At 40.8% G+C, this 25,396-nt stretch overlaps 1 protein-coding gene across 2 annotated transcripts; it reads left to right on the top strand.

The window, feature by feature from the left end:
• Positions 1 to 1,453: 1,453 nt before the first annotated feature.
• Positions 1,454 to 24,660, top strand: 26-29-p (C1 family peptidase 26-29-p). Of its 2 annotated transcripts, none has more exons than XM_028183957.2 (16): positions 1,454 to 1,673; positions 2,030 to 2,115; positions 2,369 to 2,456; positions 7,400 to 7,505; positions 8,041 to 8,164; positions 9,861 to 9,996; positions 11,048 to 11,163; positions 12,563 to 12,677; positions 13,359 to 13,439; positions 14,414 to 14,538; positions 16,811 to 16,912; positions 19,505 to 19,631; positions 20,298 to 20,403; positions 21,063 to 21,152; positions 23,253 to 23,350; positions 23,659 to 24,660. In XM_028183957.2, the coding sequence occupies exons 2-16, from the start codon at positions 2,055 to 2,057 to the stop codon at positions 23,843 to 23,845; spliced, it is 1,662 nt and encodes a 553-aa protein (XP_028039758.2). In that variant the 5' UTR covers positions 1,454 to 1,673; positions 2,030 to 2,054; the 3' UTR covers positions 23,846 to 24,660. The 2 variants fall into 2 exon arrangements, with proteins under 2 accessions (XP_028039758.2, XP_089591787.1); XM_089735661.1 differs by lacking the exon at positions 1,454 to 1,673 and adding an exon at positions 1,750 to 1,790.
• The last annotated feature ends 736 nt before the right edge of the window (positions 24,661 to 25,396 follow it).

The following is a 25,396-nucleotide window of genomic DNA, read 5'->3' as shown; positions in this document are numbered from 1 at the left end:
GGTTTGAGCCCCGTGAGCTCACCTACTAGCCACGGTTACGCTGAAATAGCCTCTCAAGGCTATCAGCTTAGGTAGGATATATGGGATATTTTTTATGAAAAATGATATTAAGGAGTGAAATGAAATGAAGAATTAGAGACATTAATCAACTGGGATGAAATTAAATGAAATGAGACGAGATGATATGGGATGAAATATAAAGTAAAATGGTGGCCGTTTAGTGAGATTTTTTCAGTGGACTTTTTGGAGAATCCCTAGAAGTTTTTTTTTTTTTTTATTGCCCTTGTAGGCAGACGAGCATACGGCCCACCTGATGGTGAGTGGTTACCGTCGCCCATGAACTTCAGCAATGCTAAGGGCAGAGCCAAGCCGCTGCCTACCGCTTAATACTCTCCACAAGCCTCGTTTGAAGAAGGACATGTGATAGCGCTCGGGAAACACCGTGGAGGGGAGCTCATTCCATAGCCGGATGGTACGTGGCAAAAAAGATCTCTGGAAACGCACTGTGGATGACCGCAGTGGCTCCAGGTAGTATGGATGAACTCTACTCTGGTGGCGGGCGGTGCGATGGTAAAAACGAGACGTTGGTATCATCTCGAACAATTCCTCAGAGCACTCCCCATGGAACATGCGGTACAAAATACAGAGGGAACCGAAGTCCCTCCGCAGACCCAGAGGCTCCAAACGATCCGTGAGAATGGGATTATTATCGATAATCCGAACGGCTCTCTTCTGTATGGAGTCAAATGGAAGAAGCTGGTATTTGGGAGCCCCGGCCCAGAGATGGGAGCAGTACTCCACGCGAGGCTGGACTTGTGCTTTATAGAGCAAAAGTCTTTGTCCAGGCGTGAAGTACCTCTTCGCTCTGTAGAGGACTCCCAGCATTTTAGACGCCAACTTGGCTTTGCTTTCCAAATGACTCCGAACTTGGACATCGCTCGAAATGTCGACCCCAAGTATCCCGATACTCCCGGAAGTTTGCAGGGATACTCCTTGGAATTGCGGCGCCATGACAAAGGGGTCCTTCTTCGCAGTGAACGCGCAAACTTGCGTCTTTGACGGGTTGAATTGAACCAAGTTCAATTCACCCCATTCGGAGACTCGCCCCAGAGAGCTCTCCACTTCAGATACAAGTTTTGATCGTCTCTCTTGCACCACGCTCCGAGAGAGACTCTGATGGCCGATATATCGCGCATCCCCCGTGCTGTCATCCGCATAGCAATGGATGCCATCAATAGACAGCATGTCATTGATATACAGGATGAAAAGCGTGGGGGAGAGCACCGAACCTTGTGGAACGCCAGCGTTAATGGTCATGGTATCAGAGCAGTCACCGTCTACATTTCTACAACGACCGTGATGCTCCGCCCATCCAAAAAGTTAGCGATCCACTTTTTACGTTACGTTTTTACGTTACGTCCAACGGCTTTATTTCATTTTCCCACATTTGTGCACTTTCACAGATACTTTTAAATATAAGCCTCCGGTATTACGTAAATGTGAAAATTTTTAATGTCCTTTTATTTGCAGATTTAACTGAAATCGGTGGACTTTGACAGTACAATGTTTCAATCATCTGTCAAGTGTCAATTTTACTGCAAAATTTTGAATTCTCGGTCTAGAATTCGACAAGTTAATTTAAATATTTTTCAACTATTATAGACATCACATAAGTAAGTAAATGGTGTTATTATTTTATTTCACGCCCCACAAACCATATTTATTTCTCTTTACAGTCGTCTACCAAGTTAATTCAGAGCGTTAATGCTTAAAAACAGTAAACAAAATAGGTGTATCTAAATTAAAAGATATTAATTTCCCTATAATGTATTATTTGGCACTACGAAAACACTTTATTACATTATTTAAAATTCTGTATCCATTGCTGGTTTTATAGGCTAAAATCTCTCAATCTCAGGCGGACGCGAACATTAGAGTAAACAAAATAAAAAAAATCGTTTGATTGAATTGAAATAGTGGGGGACTCATTATGTTTTTCTTAAACTTTTGACATTGTCAATCCATACAGATCTACGTCGGTCGGCGGTCGAATCATGTTATTCGCTGCGTTGTTGTGTTTTTTCGTGGCCTTCGCATCTGGATATGTCGATAAAGGTATAATATTAATAATGCACTCTTCAATATTTATCACTGGTTAAAAAATAATAAATTAAATTTCTTTCATGTGTTTTTTTTATAATAATATTTAGAGGAAAAATATTTTTAAATTTTTTTAAATTCATATACGGAATAAGGATATTCTTATATATTAATTAATTTAAGTTGATTTGTGTATGATTTTAAGTATGTATATGACAAAGATATGATGTATTTAAATTTCTCACTAACCAAAGTTTTGATACTCTAGGGTCGCCACCACAATGGAGTCCAGTATACACAGTAAAGGGACTCCTAAATATACCCTATGCTGAACTGCATGAGCCATTCTATGCTTGGTAAGTGAACATATCGCACATACGGTGCTATAAAGTTACTTATGCAATTTTTGTCAACACTTTTTTTTTTCTTCCTACCTAAGCTGATAGCTTTGAGAAGCTATATCAGCGTAACCTTAACTAGTAGGTGAGTTCACGGGGCTCAAACCTGAGGACGTTGCTAACACGAACCCTAGCAAGAGCCGTGCTTCGCAGAATCTACCACCAGACCGGAAAAGCGACCCACTGAGAAGATCCGGCGAGAAACTCAGTGGGCTGTGTCTGAGGGTTAATTTACTCGGCGAGCCCTTCGTCGCAAGCGACGGGTTCGGCGAGAACGATGACTGAGTTTTTAACACTGAACTGAGTATGAGAAAATACATTTTTTAATAGTTATTAGTGAGACGAAAGATTTTTGGTTTTACTGATGAAGTTTGTAATTCATTTTATTTCTATAGCCTAGTAGAACTATATAAGAATTATATAGTAAGATGTTGAATTTTCCAACGTTTCTCCTGAAAAAATACATAATTTGCATAAGTGATTTAATTGCACCGTATGTGCGATATATAGCTGTTTAGCTATTCAATGTGATTTCAACCTTTAAGCTATAATATTCTTACAATTTTTCTGACCTTATTTTACTTACATATTAGTTTAAATGCCTATGGATGTTGAAATGTTGTTGCCCACCGCAGGACATAATACAAAAGTCTCAAATCCTATCAAACATCCTATCCTTTACAGCAGAAATAAACAAGACATGGCATGTATTGGTATATCTTTCATGTACGAACTAGCAACATGATCCATTTTTGTCTGGGTGTTATACTCTTCAGAGCATCACTATTATAGTATTGGTGGTATGTGGAAGAGAATTAAACTCACTAAACCACCCCACTACTGCTCTTCAAGCATCCAATCCTAATGAGCCAAAATCCTGATAGCATGAAGGATAATTAATTAGCACTGGCCCACATAAATTTCACCACATTGCTTCATAAACTGCAGACCAGCGGTCACAAATGTTGGCCCACTTGATCGGCTGGCTATGTGAAGCCTTACTACGTAGTAAGGGCAGAGATTGTCCAGCCTGTAATTACTCTTTGCCGTAATGATAATGTGCAGAAAGAGAGAGAGCATTGCCTTGTGTGCTCCTTCACCGGTAATGAAACTAAAATTGACAAGGTTTGACTGATAAGTCTTTGGGCAAAATCTGATGTAACTTTATATATTCAAAAGTTGCATGCTTTTAAGTCATGAAATCAATATAAATACAGTTTGTCTCACTATCATGACAGAAGCAATAATAAAGTCTGCTGTTAGATAGTCTTTAGCAAGACCATTATAAGGTGAACTCCAATTATAAGTAAATCCATGTTATTTATTCTTAATTAAAACTGGTTAATCTCGAGACACATTTAACATTGTGTCTCGAGATTAACATTTGTTCCCTTGCACTGTTTGTTGTATGTTAGTTGAACTCTTATCATGAGGTTATTGTGGTTTGATAAGACACTGGTGTTCGTAAATATTTGTCATTTTATTAATGTTTATGTGTTATAGGGATAAATGATGTGGATAAATATGAATATTTATCGGAGACAAAATAGGTATTATGAAATATGGGTTTCGGTTTTGCAAATTTTTGGTGAATTATTTGGTATTAATTTGTTCTCTAGAGGTCATATACATCACAAAATGGATACATGTGTGGGACCGACATGTGAGTGGTCCGTGGTCAGTGGGTGGGACGCTATACCGTTATGAGGTCCCTGCATTGAGGGGTATATGGGACTAGTAGAATGGCCACCCGGTAAAGAACTTCCTTAAACTCTCATCTGGACGTCCGATCCCCGGGACAGGAGTAGTTCCAACTGTAAAAGTAGTTTCATGTCTAAATCAATTTAATGAGTTTTTTTATATTTTAAGATGGGTGGACAAGCTCACGGCCAGACTGGTATTCACTGGTTACTGAAGCCCGTAGACATTAACAATGTAAATGCCGCCACCCACTTTGAGACATGAGTTCTAAAGTCTTATAGTATAGTTAGAACGTCAGAAATAGCCAGGGTGGTGGTACCTACCCACGCGGACTCACAAGACGTCCTACCACCAGTAATTACGCAAATTATAATTTTGCGGGTTTGATTTTTATTGCACGATGTTATTCCTTCACCGTGGAAGTCAATCGTGAACATTTGCTGAGTACGTATTTCATTAGAAAAATTAGTACCCGCCAGCGGGATTCGAACACCGGTGCATCGCTCGATACGAATGCACCGGACGTCTTATCCTCTAGGCCACGACGACTTCAAAATAAACGGTCCATATATGTATATAAAGCAACTATCCTTTGATTTACATAAGTAAACACGATACGAAAGTTGACACAGGCAAAGGTTAGCTATTATCAGTTTATAACACGAACGTACATACATATCAAACGAATCTCTCGTCATATGTAAAGAATCATTAACCCTCGCCTTGTTCTAGAAACATCTTAAAACAACTTAGTGACTCATTCTTCGTTTGTTATTAGTATAATAAATTATACCTATTAAGCCCACTGAGTTTCTCGCCGGATCGTCTCAGTGGGTCGCGTTTCCGATCCGGTGGTAGATTCGGCGAAGCACTGCTCTTGCTAGGGTCAGTGTTAGCAGCATTCCGGTTTGAGTCCCGTGAGCTCACGCACACGTTAGGGTGAAGCTGAAATAGCCTCTAAAGGCTATCAGCATAGGTGGGGAAAAAAGAAAAGAAAAAGAAACATGAAGCATGAAATAATACCCGAATATATTGTTGATTCTTCTTAAAATAGCAATCTGCAATGTATCATGTAATAAAGATTATGAACTAATTTAGAAACATATTAAAAAAAGGTGTGAAATAATAATATTTTATCTATACTTCTATACTAATATTATAAAGAGGAAAGATTTGTTTGTTTGTTTGTTTGTATTGAATAGGCTCCGAAACTACAGAACCGATTTGATTAATTCTTTCACTATTTGGAAGCTACACTATTCCCGAGTGACAAAGTTAAGGATCCTTACTAAAACTTCAATAATGTAACCCAAGGTGTAAAAAAATTACCTAAAATATTCTTTACATCGCGTGCCCTGCGAAAACTATTGATGATAGAATAAAATAATGTACTACGATTTTGTAGAATACTTTATTATTTACAAAAAGTTTCGCGACAGCATATGTTCAACTATTATAGTTATGCCGCCGTCTTTTGTTTAAAAAAATAAAACAACGTCAAATATCTTTGAAATTTTTGTTAAAGACCAGAGCGGAGCCGGAGCGGGCCGCTTGTTATTAAATAAAAGTCGATTGCGTTTAGAATATTAGTTTGAAAGCGAAAAATAAACTAGGTTATAACCTAAATTGTATTTATTAACAACTTCAGCATTTCGTTCGACTCGATTTCTGCTTGCTCAGTTGAGACATGTCATTTGCGTGCTTATTAATGAACTCATGACAATACAATTTTACCAAATGACCCCTTTTATTATCGCTAGACTCATCGTAGCTTTGAACTAGATATGCGAAAAAATGTGATTTTATTATTCTAAACAATTTATAAATAATTAGCGACCCGCCCTCGCTTCGCTTCGGAAACTGTAATTTATTGATTTCTCCACTATTTAATGGATGTTATTATACATATAAACCTTTCTCTTCAATCACTCTATCTATTAAAAAAAACACATCAAAATCCGTTGCGTAGTTTTAAAGATTTATGCATACATAAGGACAGACAGATATAGGGACAGAGAAAGCGACTTTGTTTTATACTGTGTAGTGATAAGGATGAATATTTTCGAATTTGATGTGTCGTATTAAATTCGCACGTGCGTCTTTAATAATTAATTAATCTTTTTAAATTGTTAGACGAGTTAAAACCCCTCAACGTTCCACGGTGTTAGTGGATAGCAGTGGGTAGCATATCCTCCTCCTTCAATAGACATTACGAAATATCGTTATCAACTTTAAAATGTGGGCCCTAAATCTCAATTATACTCGTAGCTGTAATTTTATTTTTATGAAAAAAAAAAAACTACCTCTACCAACTTTTTTTTCCAACCTTTTCATCTGGATGCACCACGGCAGCAATAGGATGGTAGTATCTGCTAGAGTGGATTCGTAATACCGTCTATTAGATCTAGCAACCATAGGTATCAAACAAATTGAATGACGTCGTCGTAGCCTTGAGGTTAAGACGCTCGGTGCAATCGTATCAAGCGATGCGACTGTTCCGGTGTTCGAATCCCGCAGGCAGGTACCAATTTTTCTATTGAAATACATACTAAACTGTTCTTCATGTAAGACTCCAACGATGAACCATCCATCGTGTAATTAAAATCATACCCGCCAAAGTTATAATTTGTGTAATTACTGGTGGTAGGGCGTTCCGTGACCCTTCATGGGTAAGTACCACCACCCTGCCTACATCTAACTTTTTTTCCTACCTAGCCGAGAGCCTTGAGAGGCTATTTCAGCGTAACCTTAACTAGTAGGTAAACTCACGGGGCTCAAACGAGACGACGTTGCCAGCAAGAGCCGTGCTTCGCAGAATCTACCACCGGATCGGAGCGACCCACTGAGAAGATTCGGCGAGAAACTCAGTGGGCTGTGTCTGAGGGTTAATTTACTCGTCGAGCCCTTCGTCACAAGCGACGGGTTCGGCGTGGACGGTGACTGGTGCTTGAGGTACCTAAAAGCACCGTTAGTGGATCGGGATACCTCTAACGTGAAGCAGTAATGCGTTTCGGTTTGAAAGGGCAGTCGTTGTACTGTAAAACTTATGCATCAAGTTGGCCAGCGACATTTACATAGTTGATGTCTATGGACACTGGAAACCACTTAACACTGGCGGGTCGTGACCTCGTCCAGCTATCTAAGCAATAATGAAAAAGCTAAATCTCGAACGGAAGTAACTGGTGTCATTTTGTTATCAGGTACGACAGTAAGAACAGCAAATCGAGAATCGATTACTATGGAGGTATGGTCAAGACTTACCAGTTCACGTCAGCGGTCTACCCACCCTACGGTACATCTATAAAGGTAGGCCTCTGTTCTCTGAAACTGTGTCTGTAATTCAGATTTGAAAGATCAAATTCTATATCAAGGGGTGAAAGGCGTTGTTTCGTGTATGCGACATTTTTGCAGGTTTACAGGAGACCGGATTAAAAGCTTAAAATTTGGAAAAAATATCATAACATAAAACTTAATCTATTTGAATGTGGTAAGCATAATAAGGTGTGGGAGGCCTACCCACGCTACGTCTTCCGGTACGTGGTCGCCACTCAAGAACGTTCCGGTCCGGATCCGGTGGATGCAGGCAGCGAAGGACCGGTCTTTTTGGCGAGGCTTGGGGGAGGCCCGTGTCCAGCAGTGGACGTCTGTGGGCTGATAGAATAAAAAACATAATTGAAGTTAAATAAAAAATATCGAACAGTTGATGCTAATACCAAAAAAATGGACCTTTAATTACAAAGATAATTGTCGCGTATTAAGGGTAATGTAACGCTTAAACCAAATACCCTTTCATCCCTCGTTATGTACATGTATGTACGTATATAACGTTTGCCATACATAGATCGCGCCGGTCACAACGGAAACCGAGATGAACAAGGAGACGTGCCTGCAAGTCAATTCGACGCAAGATCAGCTCCAAGACATCCAGTCAGTGCTACCGGACATGACCGATTTTAAATATATCGGTAAGTCTCAAGCAGCTACCGTCGAAGCTTTTATTATTATTATTTAGATGAATGGACGAGCTCACAGCCCACCTGGTGTTAAGTGGTTACTGGAGCCCATAGACAACCACAACGTAAATGCGCCACCCACCTTGAGATATAAGTTCTAAGATCTCAGTATAGTTACAACGGCTGCCCCACCCTTCAAACCGAAACGCATTACTGCTTCACGGCAGAAATAGGCGGGGTGGTGGTACCCACCCGCGCGGACTCACAAGAGGTCCTACCACCAGTATATGGTATAAGCTCATGTCATCAACCTCTCGATCGAAATTATCGACCCCTTAGCTGCAGATCGGAAGGTGAGCTCATTACCTTACTGGTGATGAGCCATCATAGCCTGCCTACCTTGAGGGCCGAATAGTGACTTTTGTAATAACTGCGCTCTGTTTAACAGTATTTTGTAGTCTGCAATCTAAAGCATACAAAACTCACAGGTCAATAACCTCGCATACCTATTCTTAAGCTTTTATAAGAGACTGAGGCGCAGAAGTTAGCGCCTTTGATTACGGGAGCAAGGGTCATTGATTCGATTTCCATTTTGGGAAAAGCATTCGCGTGACGAACATTATCTTTGCTGTGTATCTAGAATCTAGATGTTTCTCTATGTATGTCCCACTGAGTTTCTCGCTGGATCTTCTCAGTGGGTCGCGTCTCCGATCCGGTGGTAGATTCTTCGAAGCACTGCTCTTGCTAGGGCCAGTGTTATCAACACTCCGGTTTGACCCCCGTGAGCTCACCTACATGTTAGGGCGAAGCTGAAATAACAGCTCAAGGCTATCAGCTTAGGTAGAAAAAAAAATGTAGTATATAATGGAACGTATATTAGTCCGTATGTCTCAGTATCTGGTGTTTAATGTCCAGGAAAATTATCATTTGGGACCAGATGACACGAATATGTTTTTTTTTTTTTATTGCCCTTGTAGGTAGACGAGCATACGGCCCACCTGATGGTGAGTGGTTACCGTCGCCCATGGACTTCAGCAATGCCAGGGGCAGAGCCAAGCCGCTGCCTACCGCTTAATACTCTCCACAAGCCTCGTTTGAAGAAGGACTTGTCGTAGCGCTCGGGAAACACCGTGGAGGGGAGCTCATTCCATAGCCAGATGGTACGTGGCAAAAAAGGTCTCTGGAAACGCACTGTGGATGACCGCAGTGGCTCCAGGTAGTATGGATGCACTCTACTCCGGTGGTGGGCGGTGCGATGGTAAAAACGAGATGCCGGTATCATCTTGAACAATTCCTCAGAGCACAGTATGTTTTTTTTTTTTTTTTTTTATTGCCTTTGTAGGCAGACGGGCATACGACTTGAATTATTATTGTCTTCGAATTTTTCCTAGTAAAACGTATGAAATATACATATTATTTAGGACTACACACCCGCCACCTGTCGGTGTCTGGTGTTAAATTCATTTACAATCCTTTTGGTGGCAGCGGCTTAGCTGTGCCCTGGCATTGCTGAAGTCTATGGGCGACGGTAACCACTCACCATCAGGCGGGCCGTATGCTCGTCTGCCTACAAGGGCAATATAAAGTTGTTTTACGAAGTAATTTATGTAAACTTTTCGGATTCGATGGTCACTCGTATACAGAGCTTACAAAACATTCTATTGAAGCTCTTGTAAGCTTGTGTTTTTTTTTTGTTCATTTACAATAGGCACAGAAACAATGCAGGATGCCGACACGGCCAAATGGCAGATGGTACAGCCGGTCGGCGATAAGCTAAACAAATACACGATGTGGGTTAAATACAAGAAGACTTTGAAAGGGGATTCTGTGCCCATACCGGTCCGGTAAGTACGACCTCATGGTTTGAAAGTTCCGCAGTAAGGTAACTCAGGGTTAAGGAATCAGTATATTGATGACGAAGAAGATGGCTGTACCAATGACCCCCGAAAACATTTAATAGATATTGATGGAGCTATAGATATAGTGAGAAAATATTTTCCTTCGTAATTTTTCGGTAAAGTTCGTAATTATCGTGCTCTCTCAAATAGCTTCAGTACAATGACATTATTCATTTTGACATTTGACATCTATACTTCTATACTATAATATAATAAAGAGGAAAGATTTGTTTGTTTGTTTTTATTGAATAGGCTCCGAAACTACGGAACCGATTTGAAAAATTCTTTCACTGTTTGGAAGCTACACTATTCCCGAGTGACATAAGCGATAATCTTTTTTTCCTTACTAAAACTCCAATAATGTAAGCCAAGTTGTAAAAAAAATACCTAAAATATCGCGTGCCCTGCGAAAATAAAGATCCGTGTTTTCCCGAAGGAAAATACATTCTCACTACATCTATAATTTCTTTAATCTCATTAAAAAAAACTTTATTTTGAAAAGTTTAAAACACTGATTTGATATACGACTTTATACATCTTAACGTCTCATCACAAGCTTTTTTAGTACATACACGAATATTTTTTTGTAAAGTTTAAAAAAAATGTATAATGTAATATTGTATAGTAATATTTGTATATGTATTAATTACATTATAATATAAAGTAAGTATATGTATTTGTGTGTGTGTGTGTGTGTGTGTGCGTGTGCGTGTGTGTGTGTGTGTGTATTGTTTTGTATCTTGTAATATGTATATATTATTATATGTAATGTTTACTGTATGCACTAGGTGTGTGTTCCTAATTCTTCTTTCCTTTTGCGGGTCTACTGGAAGAGATTTCAACATGAAATAAGTAGTGCCCTTGTACTCTGCATCCTTATTGTCGTGTTTCTTCTAACAGCTGTGTATACAAAATATATTAAATAAATAAATAAAAATAAAATGTAAGTGAATTAGATTATTGTTTATTTAAATACTTTTTTTTAATCAATAAACAGATACGAGATGAAAGGTTTCAATTCGCTCCTGGGTTCCCACTACGATCATTACTATCTGGATTATGAAGATTACAATATTGATGAAATCGATCCTGACGTCTTCAAAGTTGACAGTAGTAAGTATAGTGCAGTACTGATGGTAGGACCTTTTGTTAGTCCGCACGGGTGGGTACCACTACTCCGCCTATTTCTGCCGTGAAGCAGTTTCGGTTTGAAGGGTGGGGCAGCCGTTGTGACTATACTGAGACCTTAGAACTCATCTCAAGGTAGGTGGCGCCATTTACGTTGTAGATGTCTATGGTCTCCGGTAAACACTTAATATCAGGTGGGCTGTGAGCTCGTCCACACACCTAAGCGATAAAAAAAAAATTAACATTAATACACTATTGAATTCACCCCTTTAGATGTGAACACAACAAAAACAATATAGTATAGTATAATAAGTATAGTAAGTACAGTGCAGTACTTAGCGTACTGTAATGCCATCTGGCGTCAAATAGCAAAAACGGATATCGAAACAACTAGAATATTCTCCAATGTTCCCGTTTTAATTAGTATGACGTGAAGCATTTTTATTTATCCTGAGCAAGAGCTTGTAACAACACTAATGTTACGGTCACGTCTAGCTAATGGACACTTCGTAAAGAGTCCACATCCGCCACCGCCGCGGCTATGTAGGTCAGTCGTATTACGATACAACTAGAATTTTGGCTTCGTATCTATTAGCCGTGGGCGGCCACCGATCGGCGTCAGAAGCAATGTTTCGTGTGTTCTTTCCTCGATGAACCCGTCACTCGCGACGAAGGGCTCGGCGAGGAAATTAACCCACAGACAGAGCCCACTGAGTTTCTCGCCGGATCTTCTCAGTGAGTCGCGTTTCCGATCCGGTGGTAGATTCTGCGAAGCATTGCTCTTGGCCAGTGATAGTAACACTCCCGGTTTGAGCCCCGAGAGTTCACCTACACGCTAGGGTAGCGCTAATATAGCCTCTCAAGGTTATCAGCATAGGTAGGAGAAAAAAAAACATGTGTGCAATTCACACGTGGTAGAAACCACGTGTGAATTGCACACATGTTTTTTTCACTTCTGTGAAACCTTCAAAAATTAAAATACAATTATTCTAAATGTCTAAGTATGTATCAAATTAGTAAATAATTGTAAATCATCTTTTACAGTATGAGGTAGCGCTCTCTGTGAATTGATATTTTAACTTGACGTATAATCCTAAATTAAAATTCACTACAAGAGGTTTCATACATACGTTAGTATTTTAAAATCTCATAGATGGCGCTGTATTGTCCACACATCTTAGCAATAAATAAAAAAAGAAATATTAAAACAAAACCACACTGGAGAACGTCTAATGTGTTCTATCTCATTCTCTCGCCGGCTGAATCCTATACATTTATGTGTTTGTGTCTCTATGGACTTATTTTTTCGTTTCATCGAGTATGAAATCACAACGATTCTAAAGAAGTTTCATTTAAAAAAATAAGTGTATTCCATTCGCTGCAGACATGCAGTGCACTGGGTTCCCGGGGCCCGGCTCGCGGCACTTCGCCACCTTCAACCCGATGAAGGAGTTCGTGCGACCCGTGCACGACACGCACGTCCACGACGAGTTCGAGCGGTGAGTGGGGAACCGGGGAGCCGAGGGGGTGGGGGAACTGGGTGGTCAGGGTCCTGGGGGGTCGGGGGGACTGCGTCTATCAACGTATTTAGAAAGATGAATTTCGGTTAGATTCGTCACAGTTGGGCGAGTGGCCTGACCTGGAGTGATGTCAAGGAGCAAACGCAAGACAGGGTCAAGTGGAGACAACTTGTCAGGGCTCTATGTATCAGTGTGATGCCCCAGGGCTACAAAAGCATCAACAACTCCGTGTGAGCGAGCGAGAAAAAATTCAAATGAAATATGTACTTAACAAATGTTCACGATCGGCTTCCACGGTGAAGGAATAAACATCGTGTAATAAAAATCAAACTTGCAAAATTTTAATTTGCGTAATTACTGGTGGTACTGGAGGACCTCTTGTGAGTCCGCATGGGTAGGTACCACCGCCCCGCCCATTTCTGCTGTGAAGCCGTTGTAACTATACTGAGACCTTAGAACTCATATCTCAAGGTGGTTGGCGCATTTGCGTTGTAGATGTCTATGGGCTCCAGTAACCACTTAACACCAGGTGGGCTGTGAGCTCGTCCACCCATCTAAGCAAAACAAAAAGGAAATTTTAATTGAAATATTTTTCAGTCCTCGCGCCCACCTTACCTACCATCAAATGCGAGTTAAATAACGTATCTCATGTCGTTACAGTTTCAAAGTCAAACACCAGAGGCAGTACGCGAGCGACCTGGAACACGAGAAGAGGCTGAACATCTTCAGGCAGTCGCTAAGGTCAGTCGTTAGTGACGTCAACGCCGTGACGTCACGCCTACATAGGGACCTAATGACGTGTGGGCTCGTGGATCAGAACAGTCGACTGTTGCTTCCGACGTCAGGCTAACGGACCTGGACCGAGGGTAATGGTTACCGTCAGACGTTAGTAGTGCCAGGGCTACTCTGTGTGTACTGGTGGTAGGTCGTCTTGTGAGTCCGTGCGGGTAGGTACCATACCCTGCCTATTTCTGCCGTGAAGCAGTAATGCGTTTCGGTTTGAAGGGTGGGGTAGCCGTTGTCTCAAGTATAGTTACAACGACTGCCCCACCCTTCAAACCGAAACGCATTACTGCTTCACGGCACGAAATAGGCGGGGTGGTGGTACCCACCCAGTCACGACCATTCTGATGTTAAGTGATTACCTGGTAATACAATTTCAATTTCGTTTCACAGCTGTCCCCACGAAACGAATGTCTGAAAACATAGTGTTAACGAATCAACGTCGCGTCATACATTGATGGCTGTGATTGGTCAACGATGACGTCATATCGCACGAACCAATCACATGTCAGGAAACGCAATAGTGGCACCTATTGTCAAAATTTAAAATTATAACACGAAGAAAAAATATGGACGCGCATTTCAATTCTATTATGTAAAATAATTAAAAATAATATAATGAGAGATTATTTGAAGAGGTACATGCATTTATTCATTTTCTTGGTCACCTTGTGGCGGGTAGCCATCATACAACGCAAGATAATTGATAGATGCCTGAATCTCGCTTACGACATTTTCAAGATAAGCTTGCATGTATACAAGTTCCGAACAAAAACATTCGGACCGTCGGTCTACCGAGCAATATCAGCCGCTCGGTGGAAGATCTTCCCTTTGTCGTAAGCCCCAAAACCTCAAAATACCTCTAAGAAATAGACCACATGGTTAATATGGCGGCGTTTCTTAGGGACTTTAAGAATGTATGTTTGTTTCAGGTACATACATTCGAATAATCGAGCGAACCGCGGTTTCACCATGTCCGTGAACCATCTTGCCGATCGCACTGACGACGAGCTCGCCGCCCTCAGAGGGAGGAGGTACTCGGGGCCCAGCCCTCACGGTGAGTCCATATGGCTACAAGAAAGAGCCACCTTCTGTTATATCTCTAGAAAATTGCACAAAGTCGCAATGAGTTGCTCGCTCCGGGCATTTCAATATTGCAATAATTGTTACGTTATAATACTCATTGTAAAAATGAATATTTAAAAAACAAAAAAATTGAGGATCCTTCTTCAAACCAGGCTTGTGGAGAGTATTAAGCGGTAGGCAGCGGCTTGGCTCTGCCCCTGGCATTGCTGAAGTCCATAGGCGACGGTAACCACTCACCATCAGGTGGGCCGTATGCCCGTCTGCCAACAAGGGCAATAAAAAAAAAGACATGCCTGCTGAGTCTCTTGCCAGTTTTTCTTAGGACGGAGGCTAGTTTTTGTGAATTGGGGGTAGTTCTTTTTGACGTTCAACAAGTAGGTACTTTCATTTATGTTGAATAAAAAAAAATTGATTTGATTTGTTAGCTTCCTCCAATAGAGGAAACACGCACTGTAGCCATCCCTGGAACTCACCTGTAGGTATATAAAGACAAAAGGTAGATCTTCCACCATATTGCTCGGTAGACCGACGGTCCGAATGTTGTTCTGAACTTGTATATATGTAAGCTTATCTTGAAAATGTCGTAAGCGAGATTCAGGCATCTGTCAAATATCTTGCGTTATATGATGGCTACCGGCACACACCCTTTGATTTGCCATTTAGAATCTATATATTAATAATTGAAGCAAAAACTTTGGACCTCTTTTTATGGAAATTGCGCGGACGGAGGAGTATTAAATTTCCCACACTTATAGAGAATATAGGGAAGGAGTGCAGAATGTTAATTATTTTTTTAAATAATGCATAAAAAATACAGTAAATCAATAAAAACAAAACATTGCAAATATTACCCTGTATTTGATACTCACACGCATATATACTCTTTTGTTTATTGCTAAAGTCTGTGGTCAAATTGAGAATAGATTAAATATTGTTTGGCTTTAATATTATTTGCCTATAGTGTAGTCTTTGACAATAGAACCAATAATAATCTTAAAACTAATAATTTCAATTAATTATTGTCGAATTTCGGCTACAGCGGAACTACTAGTGTTCAATTATTCCTTCTCCTTTACAATAAATGTGCTTGGATAAACTAGACTAACTGTTAAGTGGTTGATTGAGCACGTGGACATAACACCGTGAATGCGCGACCCAATTTGAGACGTGAGGTCTGACACTTAATACGGTCGTCCCCTCCCTACAGACTGGGGCGCGTATTCACGGTTGCTGTAGAGGGTGGCACCCTACCTATTGGCAGCTTTCTTCTCGCCGGGGGAATGGCGTGTCAAGCCTCAACGAACTGCTAAACTATAATGTTTTTTTTTTATTGCTTAGATGAGTGGACGAGCTCACAGCCCACCCGGTGTTAAGTGGTTACTGGAGCCCATAGACATCTACGACGTAAATGCGCCACCCACTTTGAGATATAAGTTCTAAGATCCCAGTATAGTTACAACGGCTGCCCCAATCCTTCAAACCGAAACACATTACTGCTTCCCGGCAGAAATAGGCAGGGCGGTGGTACCTACCCGCGCGGACTCACAAGAGGTCCTACCACCAGTAATTGTGTGGGTGACTCATATGTATTTATTTATTTTATAATATTTTATTATAATTACACTACACAACAATACATACATACTTTATTTTATATCAATACATTCATTTATCACACAATCATACTAAAACATTATTTACACTAAACAAAATTAATTCACAAGCAAAGTCAGGCGATAACTGCAGTATAGCGGCGGCGATAATATTTCGCGAGTACATCGGTGCATAGACGACCCGGCCGTCGCATTTTACCGATCCACCGCCACCAGTCGAAATCGGTGAGCTTAGTGCGAGTTTTTTAACGTTCTCGATGGCGTGAAAGTTAACTCATATTTGTATGGAATGGGATCGTTTGCGTGCGTTTGCCGCTAGGGGCGCTGTTCCAACTGCATACAAAATTGGGTTAACTTTTACGCTCTCGAGAACGTTAAGAAACTCGCACTAAGCACACTGACTTGCGAGCGCGCATCCTGTGTTATTCTTTCTATACTACGCCTTTTTAATTATTGCTTTTTGTTTCGTGTACCTGTTTGTGCTGCTTGGACTATTTCTTGTTACTCCCTCCTTCTTTGTATATTTTGTGTTCGTCTTAAATAAAAACTTTCTTTGTGTTACTTTTGTGTTTGCAAAGGCATTACAAATTACAACCTGGACAACTAAAAATGTCTTGATGTTCCAACCAGGTCTCCCGTTCCCGTACAGCAAGTCTCGCGTGGAGGAGTTAAGCGTGAAGCTGCCTCCGGAACACGACTGGAGATTGTTCGGAGCGGTCACTCCCGTTAAAGGTGAGAACGGAAAGCGTGCAACAATTTCTTTAGTTTTACTCTTAGGGCTCAGTCAGAGAGGGTCTGATAATACTGGCCCCAACAAGAGCAGTGCTTCGCAGAATCTACCATCGGATCGGAAACACGACTCACTGAGAAGATCCGGCGAGAAACTCAGTGGGCTGGGTCTATAAGTTAAGTTGCACGTGGGACTCTTCGACAAGAACCGTTGATTGGTGTTCGGAGTTCCTCATAGCGCCAAGCTCGGAGTTTCCGACCCTCTCTGTAGGGACTCAATAGAAAGATCCGAACAAAACATACCCGTTGAGTTAAATTCGAATAATATTTTGGAATATACGACAAAGGGAAGATCTTCCACCGAGCGGCTGATATTGCTCGGTAGAACGACGGTCCGAATGTTTTTTTTTTTTTTTTTTTTTTTTTTTTTTTTTTTTTTTTTTTTTTTTTTTTTTTTTCCTACCTAAACTGAGAGCCTTGAGAGGCTATGTCAGCGTAACCCTAACTTTAGTAGGTGAGCTCACGGGGCTCAAACCTGATGACGTTGCTAACACGAACCCTAGCAAGAGCCGTGCTTCGCAGAATCTACCACCGGATCGGAAACGCGACCCACTGAGAAGATCCGGCGAGAAACTCAGTGGGCTGTGTCTGGGAGTTAATTTACTCGTCGAGCCCTTCGTCGCAAGCGACGGGTTCGACGAGAACGGTGACCGGTGCTTGAAGTACCTAAAAGCACCGTTAGTGGATCGGGAGGATCCGAGATGACGTGTTTTGGGCGACGTCGACTGCTTTCCATTCTGTCCGCAGGATCGGGAATGTAGTTACCGGCGGCCACGATGAGAGGGTTCTCGTGTCGTGCCGCTTTATCGAAGTGGCGCATCGACGCCGACTGCAGATACTTACTGATGGACTCTAAGTCCAGGTCGTCATGGAGGTCGACGTTCCTGACGAACCACGGGGCTCCGACGGCTATCCTGCAAAAACGGGATTGAATAATTTGGAAGGATTTTAAGTGTATGCGGGGCGCGTGAGCGAACACTACACTTGCATAAGTCATAACGGGGCGTATGCAAGTTTTGTAGAGTGTCACCTTATTTCTAAGGGACATTTTACTTCGCCTACATATCATCGGGTAGAGACGTCCTAGAATGAAGGCGGCACGGTCGCGTACCGTCTTAATGTGGGGGCGGAATGTCATCCTGCTGTCGAGGGTGACGCCTAAGTATTTGACCTTCGGGGCCCACGGTATGGGCTGGTCGAACATCGTGATCGGGCGAACGTCCGAATGTTGTTGTTCGGAACTTGTATATATGCAAGCTTATCTTGAAAATGTCGTAAGCGAGATTCAGGCATCTGTCAAATATCTTGCGTTGTATGATGGCTACCCGCCACAATATCACTTTATGTAGTCATTTGTCGCGATAGGTCTTAGAACTTACGGTCAGCAACATCTTCTAAAGTTCGTGAGCTTGAAGCTTTTACCCTCGTGAGGCATGAAGACAGAATATAATCACTGTTCCCTGTTTGGCCGCGCTTTTACCCGGGTTCATTATTAAATAGCCTATTTTAGTCCACCGTTAGATATAGCTCTTTAACAATGTCCTGGATCTACTTGACCTCATCCACTTGCGATGCGTTTTATTTATTTACTGTTTAAATGGGTGGACGAGTTCACGGCCCATCTAGTGTTAAGTGGTTACAGGAGCCCATAGACAACTGCAACGTAAATACACCACCCATCTTGAGATATGAGTTCTAAGGTCTCAGTATAGTTACAACGGCTGCTCTACCCTTCAAACCGAAATGCATTACTGCTTCACGGTAGAAATAGGTATCTTATCTGTAACTGAATAATATAATTGATAGCTTCTTTGGATTAGTGACCGCGACCTCTAAATCACTTTTGGGTTCGTTTTGAAGTCAGTCTGTTGGTGGGACCGGCAAATCAGTTCACCGCCCATTGCTGTTCAGTGTCAATCGGGTCCTATAGACATTACGACTTAAACGCCACCATCCCTTTTTTTAAGGGCATTAGGCCTTAGCCTTCAAACCGAAACGCATTACTTCTTAATAATAAGTAGGGCGGTGGTACTTACCCGTGCGGACTCACAGGACGTTCTACCACCAGTGATTACGCAAATTATAATTTTGCGTATTTGATTTTTATTACACGATGTTATTCTTTCATCGTGGAAGTCAATTGTGTGTTAAGTACGTATTTCATTAGAAAAACCGGTACTTGCCAGCGGGATTCGAACACCGTTGCATCGCTACATACGAATGCTCAGGACGTCTTATCCTTTAAGGCCACGACATTATTTACTTGTTCGTAACAAATATTAATAGGTGTCTTTTCCCCTAACTATTCGCTGGTAGCCTAAGAGGCTATTTTGGCTTTGTGGGTTTGATTTTTATTACACGATATTGTTCGCTCGGCGTGGGATCTTGCGGCGTCCGTGTGCCTTTTTTTTTTCATCGTGCCTGGGGCCGGAGGTATTTTAGGGCCTTACCCACTAAACGAGCCCCCTGCACTCTTCGCCCAAGCGTTCGATTCCCTCCGAGGTCAGAACCCTAACCATGAGCGTGTCGGTCCAGATCAGTCGGTGTGCGGCTCGTGCTGGTCGTTCGGCACGGTGGGCGCGGTGGAGGGCGCGCTGTTCCTGCACAACGGTGGACACCTGCTCCGGCTCAGCCAGCAGGCGCTCATCGACTGCTCCTGGGGGTGAGTCATCCGACACCAGCCTCGATACACCACAACAATATTGGACTTATTTGTACTGGTGGTAGGACCTCTTGTGAGTCCGCGCGGGTAGGTACCACCACCCCGCCTATTTCTGCCGTGAAGCAGTAATGCGTTTCGGTTTGAAGGGCGGGGCTTGAGACTTTAGAACTTATATCTCAAGGTGTGTGGCGCATTTACGTTGTAGATGTCTATGGGCTCCAGTAAACACTAAACACCAGGCGGGCTGTAAGCTCGTCCACCCATTTAAGAAATTAAAAAAAAAATCTTAACCGGTGACCTACACGGCAGTCAAAGGGTTAAACGAAAGAGAACATCGAGGGGTGAAAGACTGTTTGGGTTAAACGACATTTTGGCATCTATACAGGTGAGCCATTACATGTTTGAAATTTGGAAAAAAAATATCATAACAAAAAACCTTCCTTAACTATGTTTCACTTCAATTAAAAAGATCGAAGACAAAATCCCTAGAATCGTCGAGAATATTCCACGCATTTCGAGTATTGCGTTTCGGCTATCTGACAATAGATGGCGTTGTACTTCTCGAGCGTTCTAGGTGCTACTAGATCCTTCGATATTCGTTCGACTATTCGGCGATAGATGGCGTTACTCTTGCCGACGTAACGATACGAACTTCTATCGCTCCAGTTTCGGGAACAACGGCTGCGACGGAGGCGAGGACTTCAGGGCCTACGAGTGGATCAAGAGGCACGGCCTCCCCACTGAGGAGGACTACGGAGGATACCTCGGACAGGTTAGTATTGCAACACCTCAAGTGAGAACTGGCTCCAACGTGCCATAAATGCCTATACGAATCTTTTTGGTTTTTTGTCATCGTCATTTAATTTTGACATGTTGTCATTATCACATAAATGATTTTCTTAAAGACGACATTGTAAAATAAATGGATTTCTTAATTATTAGTTGAATTATGGATGAATGAATGGTAAATTATATATAATCATAATCATAATATCTTGCACTGCACTAAAATTCGCATGTCAAATAATGACATAGCATAGATACACGCTGCTTTTAACTTATGTAATAAGTCATTTTGACTATGCTTAGCGAATAAATGATTTCTTTCTTCAAGAATTATTTCTTTCTTTCTTTCTTGTTTTTTAATAATTGATCTAAACAGGAATAAAAGCGATTTTTGCATAAAACAGGTCCTTACATAAGTACACGATCTACGAAGCAAGATCAGCCGCAGTCTGCAGACCCGATATAGATCGAAGTCACAATAGCTTAGTATAGACACTGATCCCACCAGAAATAGTCAGGCCGGTGGTACGTGCTTGTGTGGGTATCCAAAAAAACCCACAAAACTGGCCTTGATATTAGGAAACGAAATCTGCTGCCTGTAATATCCATTGTCCTTGATGTAATAGTTTTTTTTTGTACATTCAGGATGGCTACTGTCATGTCGATAACGTGACGGCTGTCACCTCGATCACCGGCTGGGTTAACGTGACGACAAACGATGAGAAGGCGCTCAAGGTAAGGAGACGAATGGATATGTGGGTTGAAGTTGGCAGTTTACGTGTATTGAAGCCGCGATCTAAAGCGATAACGAACACCGAGAGGGCGTTGACCTCGTGCAATAATTTGTTGTACATTGCGTGCATTGAAAAAAATGTGCAAAATATAATTATACTTTTTTTTTTATTGCCTTTGTAGTCAGACGAGCATACGGCCCACCTGATGGTGAGTGGTTACCGTCGCCCATGGACTTCAGCAATGCCAAGGGCAGAGCCAAGCCGCTGCCTACCGCATTCCGATACCAGTGCAAAACACTTTAATGTAGTCCTGATATCATCAGATTGCTATGCGAATACATATCGTCTTCTCGCATTAATACTGTATAGCCTCAAAACTTACTAATTTTACAGGAGTGTTTTAAAGGCTTAACATGTATTATTTTTAATGATGAAAGGCGATTGCATGCAGCAGAGATGCGAATGTTGCGATGGATGTGTGGAGTAACGAGAATGGATAGAATATGATAGAGGAAGTCTGAAAGTGGCACCTGTGACAGAGAAGCTGAGGAGTGCGCGTTTGGGATGGTATGGACATGTGATGAGACGAAATGAAAATGAGGTTTGTAAGAGAGTGTTAACTATGAATGTGGAAGGATATAGAGGAAGAGGTAGACCTAAGAAGAAATGGATAGATTGTGTGAAAGACGATATGGGTAAGAGGGGAGTGAGCGAAGAAATGGTATATGATAGAAGAGTATGGAAGGAGAAAACATGTTGCGCCGACCTCAGGTGACTGGGAGAAGGGCAGGATAATGATGATGTAATATTTTTAATATTAATCATATTTGCAACATTTATTTTTTATTTTTTACCAGTTACATTATCTGTCAGTAAGATAAAATTATGTATTAATTTTGTTAATAGTAGTCAAAACATAGGTAAACAAAAAAAAAAAAGCTAAAACTAAACTCACTCTTTTGAGAGTATTTATGAGAAAAATACTGGTGGTGATACCAAATGATTCCGCATATTAACTCAATTTCGAATATTTTTAGAAATTGTACACTTTTAATGCGAATAGGCGATATGTGTAGTAATTTTTATTTTGAGCTAATTACCGTTTTAACTTTGCAATACATCGCGGTGTGGGACGTTCATTGCGTGTGACGTCATTCGGGGCCAAACTAACTGAAACTGACTGACTACTGACGTGAATTAGTGTTGGAAATATTCGATCGAGATTGACTCGGTGGTGCAGTAGTTAGCGCGTCTGACTGTTGCGCCAAGGGTCGTGGGTTCGATTCTCGCATCGGGCAAACATTCATATTATGATAAACAAGTTTTTTGTTTTCTGTCTCAGTGTTCATCATCTTTATATGTATATATTTAAAATATATATCAGTATGTTTTTATCAGTTTTTGTCATCCATAACACAGGGAATCCTAATTTGAAGTCGGATGACCATGCGTGATTTGTTCACAGTCATAATATTTAATATTCGATTGGTTTTTTTTGTTGTATTATAAGTAATATTAACGTTTAAAATAATATTATTTATGTGGAATAGGGATCGTAGTCCATAAAATAATCAACTGCTCCAAAATCTTATATAATATAATAAAAAATGATCTAACACTTTTTTTTTACACCATAACCGTCTTCGCCATCTTTCTTTTCTCTGTCATTCTGTCTGTCATTCTCTTTTCCCTTTCTTACCGTTTTCTCTCACACACATTTCAATGTTCTATTATAGTAGGCAGCGGCTTGGCTCTGCCCCTGGCATGGCTGACGTCCATGAGCGACGGTGACCACTTACCATCAGGTGGGCCGTACGCTCGTCTGCCTGCAAAGGCAATTAAAAAAAAAATATATATATATATTTAATTTACCTAAAAATGCAATGTAAGGTGCACGACGTAATGCAGCTTAGCTAGGTTGTCGATAGATCTCGTAGTTCAATTCTAACCGCGCTCCCGGTGACACTTGCCCCAATTAATGTCAATTGTTAATTTTAAATGTTTTAATTGAATTGAATTGAATAAATTTCTTTTTTTTAAAAAGCTTTTCTAATAAATCCTCGCAACAGTTCCGTTCTCACCAATCGTATATTTATTTCAGTTGGCGATCTTCAAGCACGGTCCAATTTCGGTGGCCATCGACGCTTCCCACAAGAGCTTCAGCTTCTACGCGAACGGAGTGTATTTTGAACCGAAATGGTAATTATGATAATGTACAAAAAAGAAGAAAAAAAACTAATATTATTGGCTCGTAAAATCCATCAGTACTTAAAGATTCGTTGCTAAGTTATGCATTAAAAAGTTTTTTATTTATTGCTTAGTTGTTAAGAGGTTACCGGAGCCCATAGACATCTCAGCTCATCAGACATCAGAGCTCGTCCACCCATCTAAGCAAAAAAAAGGGAAATTATTTCGAACTGAGAGGGGAGGCAGCAATGAAAATTAAATGAAAATAATACTACCCGCATTTCTAGTTTATTATTATTATTATTATAATTAATTCACAGCAAGAACAAAGTTGAGGAGCTGGACCACGCGGTGCTGGCGGTCGGCTACGGCGTCCTCAACGGCAAGAAGTACTGGCTCATCAAGAACTCCTGGTCGAACATGTGGGGGAATGACGGCTACGTCCTCATGTCCTCGAAGGAGAACAACTGCGGAGTCGAAAGTGCACCCACATACGTACTGATATAAGGCTCATAGTCGCTTGACTATTTCACTCGATTATTAGAAAGTATAAGTTTGTAATGCATGCTCTCTGTCTCTGTCTCTCTATCTTTATCTCTGTTCGTCTTACGTTTGCTAATTCTACGAATCAAACCGCAAGCTCGTAACGAAAAAACAAAAACATAAAAATATATATACATATACAGGGTGTTACAAAACTACCCGTAAAGCCGAAAGGAGGTTAAATAGGGGTCTTATAACGAGTCCATTCACAATATTTAAGAACCGTATTAAAGCTGTATAACATACCCGCAAAAAAATATAAAAATATTATTAATGTCACTAACGTGCAAACCCTATTTCAGTAAAATCAAAGAGTAAACTACGCAGATTGTGTCTATATTTCTACCTAATGCGCGGAATGACAAAAGCTTTGACAAGTGCGACAAGTACTTGAGTATAATGACATTGTTGTATTGAGGTAGCAAACATTTATTTAGAATAAAAAATAGAAAAACTATTAAAGTAGACAATTATTAGGTAAAATAGGTACGTAGGCCTTTCTGTTAAATAATCTGATTCCCTGACATGATAGCTTACTAGGGTTGACAGAATTTTGGCTTTGATAATTATCAAATTATTTTATAATTAATTATATTTTTTATGGGGTATTTTGTAACACGCTGTATACATATCAAAATGAACAAATTCTGTGACGACAGTCTTTAAATGTTACGCTTCGAACTAAATGTCAATTTTTAGCGTCGTTATATTTGTATTACTCTGAATAGTTAAAGGTGTTATATCTAAATAAAAATGATGCGTTTTATTTCTTATTGCTACCCCTGATGGTTTTATTGTGACTCCCGTATCGGTGTTGGCTATTTTGGGCGCGACAGGATGTGACTCTTTTAAAAGGAGGTGTGCTTAGTGCGAGTTTTTTAACTTTCTCGATAGCGTAAAAGTTAGCTCATATTTGTATGGAATTGGATCGTTTGCCTACGTGTGCCGCTAGGGGCGCTGTTCCAACTGCATACAAAATTGGGTTAACTTTTACGCTATCGGGAACGTTAAAAAACTCGCACTAAGCACAAGGAGCAAAATGTGCTGCCAGCCCGTGTGTGCTCACAAACTGCTCTAGGCCGGTATCCAGGGAACGCTGGTGACCACTACCCGGTGAAACTTTTAGACCTTCAGACTAACTAAAAGCAAACCTACCCTGGTCACATGCAGCTAACTTAAGAACTGGAAAATAAAACATAATAAAAAATACAGTAAACTTTATTTATAATTATCTAGAACAGATTGCTTAAATTGCTATTACGCTATGTCAACAATTTTATTGGGCGGTTTTGTAGAAGCCATCGATGTAACAGCAAAAAATATTCTTGATACAAAACCGGTGTTGAGATTGGGGGAGACCAACCAGTCATTCAGTGAAGTCTGTCATTCAGTAAAAAGAAAGTTCAGTTTGTTTAAAATATCAATTTTGTTAGATTGTGCTTGCTTTAATTTTTGTTTTCTTATTATACATATAACAGAAAACGCAATTAAATAAGTCTTTTATTGTTTATTTAT

The sequence above is a fragment of the Bombyx mandarina genome, chromosome 20 (assembly GCF_030267445.1).
Source record: "Bombyx mandarina strain Sakado chromosome 20, ASM3026744v2".
NCBI classification, from domain to species: Eukaryota; Metazoa; Arthropoda; class Insecta; order Lepidoptera; family Bombycidae; genus Bombyx; species Bombyx mandarina.
This window is presented reverse-complemented; position numbering and strand designations above follow the sequence as displayed.